The following is a 6,358-nucleotide window of genomic DNA, read 5'->3' as shown; positions in this document are numbered from 1 at the left end:
ATAGCTGATAAAGTTGGTGTTACATAAAATAGTTGATACTTGGTTGAAAATCAAGAATTCTTTAGAATTTTGAGCTATCCCATTCGAGATGACAGAAAGATGGAAATATCATCTTCTGACCTGTCACGGAAAACGGAAGTCGGTTATAGTGTACAGCGATTGGATAAAAATCAACGATCCTAATTCATTGGATAACACTTTTGGTCAGGTAATTTTTCATTGGATAACATTTCATCAGACTAGGGAGGGTCACTTAAAAAGAAAACACCAGGTGTTCGCTTTTCGGGATCTTCCGATACTTCGGACTTCCTTCTGAGTTTTTTTTATTTAGAAAGGCTTAACGTCATCATCCTAACAACTCTTTCCGCGAAGTACAAGTCTTGATCTCTTTATGTTTACAGTCGTTACATTACCAATAATAAGTATAAAATATCTTTATTACAATTTAATAAATGATACTAGGCATGAATGTAAACAAACACCATAGGTATATCAAGAATAAACTGTTGATTGTGCAGCTATAATGCCAAGCTTAAGAAAATATAACTTCTATACTAAATGTTAGGTCCAAATTTTATATACATGTCCTTGAAATAAGAAACAAAAAAAATTATGTACGATATGACCCATCAGGTCCAAATACACAAGTCATTTACAGCATGATTGTTCACCACCAAAAACAAGATATGTCATGAATAGGCTTTAAGGTCAAGGTCAAAAACTGAACTTTATTTCAAAGATCATGCATTGCACCTTAAAGATCAACACAACATTTAATTTAAAGCTTCGAACTGACAATGCCTTCTAATAATATAGCTTAAACAGCTTATTTACATTAACAATATTTAAATAATCACATACATACATACAGCAAACATTACGATAACTTGTGTAAGTAAATCCTGGTTTCAGTCCATACTTTGATCAATAATGTTAAAATAGCGACCCAGGCTCCTTTTTCCGGAATTTCTGGTCCCACTGATACAAACAGAATATTAGCTGACAAGGGATGTTTATTGTGTATTTTACTGCAAAATTAGCAAATTATACTAACTTACTTTGTCGTCTCCATAATGAACATAACAAATATAAGGGAGGGTAGACAGTGGGTGGGGATACGGGGGTTAAGGGGCGGGAATCGGTGGTTGAAGGAGTGGGGAACGGTGGTTGAATGGACGGGGAACGCGTACTTGAAAATACGGAAATGGGGATAATGGTTGGAAACAATAACCGGGGTAAAATGAAAGAAGTAGGTCTAGAGGATGGAAGTGGGGATGAAGTATCCGGCCTGTGTACCTCTCATACAATATACAACAAATACACATCATAATCATTTTAAATATTAAGTTAAAACTGATAAACATCAATCAGAGAAGAACTTACAGAACAGTAACATAATTGACAGACTTGTATAATGGAAAAAAAAAAACTGTGTTTGCAAGAGTAATGCACAAATCATAAAATCGTTTCGGTTTGCCTGATAAGCTGTTACACCATAAAGAAGTTACCCGTTTTGATCAGGAATAAATAAACTATTACCAAAATATGTTCAATATAAATTTCGCAGTTACGCTAAATGTATAAAACAACTTAGTTTGGTTTGATTTAACTCCCTTTAGACAAGGGGAACTCCAAAAAGATTCTTTAATTTTGAATGATTGGAGAGTACACATGACGGCAGGAACGGTATTTACATAATTTTTTCAGCATATGATGATTTACATAATCACAACTTGCTGCTTTTCCAATATGTAAAATTTGTAGAATATCTTTCATTTTACTACCAAGAGATAGTTTCAGTATCAAAAGTCGATTCTGTTTGCCTGTCAGTATCAGGAGGAGTTCTGTTGGAATATCAGACGCAGAACTATTACAGAAAAATCATTTAAAATGTAAGAAGTTGGGTGACAATATTAATAAAATCGACCAAAACGCCATTCGTATATGACATACACGGAAATCAATTCCTCCAAATTCTGTCTTTTTAAATCGAAACACTAAAGCCATCAATGCAAAGAAAATGGTCCGTTAGGTCGATACTCATAGGTGGATCGGGATATTTTGATAATGAGAGGAAATACCGACTAATGTGGATATTTTTTTTGCCCAAATAGGAATCGGAATTAACACAATTTTCCAACAATACTGGATTCCAACTAAATTTTAAATATATCTCTATCGTCTATAATGACTGATGATGCTATTTTAGGAGCCTTTGAAAATAAACTTGTTCTCATCATGTGTTTTTCAGTCCCTTTTCAAGTCAAGATGAAGGTTCATTTTTTCCATAAACTTGTCCAAAATATGTAAAGTGATGAGGAAGCACATCGAACTTAAATTTTACATTGTTTCGGCCACATGGTACGCTATATTTTTCGCCATCTATTTTCAAAAATGCTATAACTAGGTTATAACAAAGGAACATTAATGAACATTTGTTTTACCATTTTTTATTTTATCAAAACAACTCCTAAATGACGCTCGTCATGACGCAAGACTATGATGGTAGAACAGAACCTGCCAGTTCTTTGTTGCACCATACTGTACTTTGTTAGTGAATCGACCAGCTATTACTAAAAGATGGAATTAGAAATGGTTTGATCTACTGTCCAGATTTCAAAACTGGTTTTATTTAACGTACACCGATAAAGTTTATATAGCTTTAAATTTCATACAGTATCTTCATTGACATATGGAAAATATACAAGTAATTGAATCCTCTTGAATATCAATATTACCCATAAAAGAACAATATATACAATGAACATTTACAACACTCGACTTCAATCCCATGGTTTGTTATTGACCGTCTTTACGTAAAATATGATTAAATAATCATTTCTATAATTTCGATTCTGTTTGTTCTATAGTGGCGTCATCACTTGGTAAGGGTAAACAAGTGTGAACAAAATCAATGAGCATTTTCTTGCCTACAAACCTAATACAGTAACATTTGTCTGAACCGAAAACTGATGCCCTGTCCAAACCAGATTACTTCTGAACACCTTCCTAAACTAAACAAAGTCTTAAGTCCAAAAGAGGTTTGGTTTAGACAGGTTTTACTGCATATTAAGACTGAAATACAAGTGTTAAACAAGAGGCTCCCAGCAAAAAAAAAAGTAAAAAAAGTTCAATAAGTCCAACATGACTCGATAGATTAAAACGAAAATTTGACCACAGATAGATCTTATCATGCTGAACACTTTTACTTAAGGATAAAAAAATCCCCACTTCAGTTCTATGCAGGACACCCCAAGAAACATTCATACCAAGTTTGGTTCCAACTGGTTGAGTAGTGTCAGAGGAGAAGGGTTTTGAAAAAAATGTTAACGACACCGACGGACGAAGACAGTGACGGACGCCGAGTGATGGCAATAGCTCACATGGCCTCCGACCAGGTGAGCTAAAAACGAATGCATTCTTATACAATTTGGACGGAATCTTTATCTTATCTAATGTTTCAGCGAATTCAATGAAATTCTGTTTACTCCTTACTATTCGTTTTTAACTATCTAGTGTACTGAGACACCAACCACTTTATTAGCGGGGTGTGTGTGTGGGGGTGGGGGGGGGGGCTCTTGAAAAAAATCCACGATTTTATTCAGCTAGGGCCATATTGCAATATTTAACCAATGATATTACAATGTAGATTTTCAAATATTTATTTAACCCCGACTGCTTCTATAACAGTTTTCTAACTCAACAAATAATCCCAGCCCCTTCCTCGAGAATAAAATGGTCTGTGATTCATATACATTTTCGCATTTTTAAAATATTTATTTACAAGAAATATGTTCACTAGAACAAAGTGAATACATTGTTTTCACAAATCAATTTGATAAATAATGCCTAAACGAAATAGTACGATTACATTATCATAATAAAAGTTTCTTTTTTCATATTTCAGTTTTTAATTTATAGGTTGCTAAGCGGTGAGATAACGATACACCATTACTTTACAACAATTCCACAGGGAAAATATATCCATGGTTTGTCCCTATCCATATTGTGTCGTCATGGTCGACAGCTAAGCTCCAACAGTCATGGCTATTTAATGGAATGATGCGTTTTAGACTTCCGTTTGGTGTTAGCCAATGAAGAGAGTTGGAAGAGAAGTTCAATACAACAATATCTCCATTTGACAGACAACATACTCCCCTTGGAACAAACTCTTTTTCTGTTCTAGTGTCCTTGCATCCATAATACGTGGATACTATTCGTCCATTTTCACATATGAATATAGACATTTTAATCCAGTCGGAAATTACTATTCGTTGGTTTTGACCTATTGCAACCCTTGCTGGGTATGTGAGTTTATTGTGTTCAAAAATCTTTTCTATGTTATTGTCTTTTGTTATCTTCATAATGCATCCTTCGCCCTGTTCTTCTAAGAATGAACCTCTTTTTGTCATACATGCTATCAAACTTCCATTTCTACCCAATGTCAAACCTCGAACACAAGATCTTGTTTCTGCGAAGATTTCTTTTCTGTCATTAACAACTTTGTAAATCCGTTTATCCGAGTTACTGCTAACGTACAGAGTATTGTTACTTTTTGCTACCACATCGTCTACCTGATGCCGGAAACGTATCTTGCTCTTACGACGACCTGATGAGCTATATATTTCTAGTAGTGATTCAAATCCCAGGCACGCACATATTGACCCATCTGACAGTATCTCTATACCTGTGATAGTGCTATCAGTGCATGTGATGCCCGTTTTTTCGTAATTTTTATTCCCATTCTCAATTGAATAAAAAGAAACGGAATCTCTATCTCTATTAGCACTATAACAAAGCGGATCCGAGACACTTCTCTCAACCTCTCCTGATAAAGACCGACGGAACTGATCTAGCTTGGAAATTGATTTTATTTCTTTTGGTCGTTTCGGGGTTTTGTCAAGAGTTCCAAAGATGAGCTGCATTTCAATATCGGAAGCGCACAAACTTGAAGGATAAAAATTGCTTGGCTTTATGGCATTTACTTCACACTTAGAGTTTGCCAGTTTTTGTGCTTGCTTTGTTATGTCCGCTGTATTTGTAATTATTTCAATGTCGTCTGCTTGTTTTAGGAAAAGACTGCCGAATCTAAGAAGTTCTCCTGCGGCGGAAGCGTTTGTATTTGCTTCATCGATATCATTTTGAAGTTTTGTCATATCACTTTCGTTTTCTTTTACTATTTTACTGACTAATTGTGTTCGTATTTCCGTTATCATGCGATGGAGTTCTTTTTCACGTTCATCAATTGCAGAAATAATGTCTTCCTGATGAATCTGTAACGTACGTTTTTGTTCGTTAACTTTCTGTGCTATATATTCTGCTTCTCTATTTAATCCAAGCTTTTGCAATGAAGACCCAAGTTGTTCTCTCAGAACAATACACGTGCTTGAGATATCCCTGCAGGGATGAAACTTGTGCTCAGTTGAATTACAAGACGTGCATATCGGTACTTCGCAAACATCGCAGTAAAACATAAGTTCTTGATTTCTGTGAGTGGAGCACATTGTTAGTCCTTCCTTGTTATTTTCTACAGGCACCACATTGTGTGACCTAGACCCCCTCTTACTACTATGATTGACTAAACAGATTTTACACAAATTTTTATCACAGTCTGTACATGTCGCCTTGGCCTTACTTTCAATCAAACAATTGTCACAGTAAAGGGTTTTCACAGCGTCTGTAGATTGTTTCACATATTTGTTTTTTGGCAATCCTCTAGCACCGTTTACCGGAACGACGCTTTTCTCTTTACATAAGGGACAGCCGAATTTACCATCATCATACTTGGAGACTAGGTAGTCGTCCAGACAAGGTCTGCAAAAGGAATGGTAGCACTGCAAAAGCCGTGGGTCTTTAAAATCCCCTCTACACAAATGGCAGTAGTAGTCCATGCGTTTTGTCTGACTGTACCCATTAGATTTTAATTTTCCTATGAATCCAATGCTATTTAAAGTCAAATTATCCATGATCCTTAGTTAGTAATTCTATCCTCCAAAATGAGTTATTGAGTTTATTTTATTGTCTAATAATTACCAATTATTCTTTTAGCGATTATGTTGACTCGTATAGCGGCAGTATATTGTGTAACACTACACCCAACTGTCTACGGATGCTGCTGTTTTGTCTCATTCACGGAACTGAATCAAAGGTAATACAACTCTTGGGCCTAAATCCATTGCTAATCGATTTTCTTTTAAAAATCACAATCGTAGCAGTTGATTGATGGAATAAAACTCTGCATGCTGTTCTGGATTTCCATTTGAGTTACCGTTAAGTTTTCTAATAGGTCAACTCATTGTTAAAAACTTAATTACTGTTCATGGTACAATATTTACCTTTAAGCATATTATTTTTCAAG

General features: G+C 35.2%; 1 protein-coding gene across 1 annotated transcript; it reads right to left on the bottom strand.

The window, feature by feature from the left end:
- Positions 1–419: 419 nt before the first annotated feature.
- On the bottom strand, positions 420–6,358 carry LOC148620901 (protein meiotic P26-like). Its single transcript, XM_088574769.1, has one exon. It carries the CDS (start codon positions 5,964–5,966, stop codon positions 3,957–3,959), a length of 2,010 nt encoding a protein of 669 aa, XP_088430895.1. The 5' UTR covers positions 5,967–6,358; the 3' UTR covers positions 420–3,956.

This window comes from Perna viridis, chromosome 3 (genome assembly GCF_037379345.1).
Source record: "Perna viridis isolate PV_CMFRI_1.1 ecotype Kerala chromosome 3, ASM3737934v1, whole genome shotgun sequence".
NCBI classification, from domain to species: Eukaryota; Metazoa; Mollusca; class Bivalvia; order Mytilida; family Mytilidae; genus Perna; species Perna viridis.
This window is presented reverse-complemented; position numbering and strand designations above follow the sequence as displayed.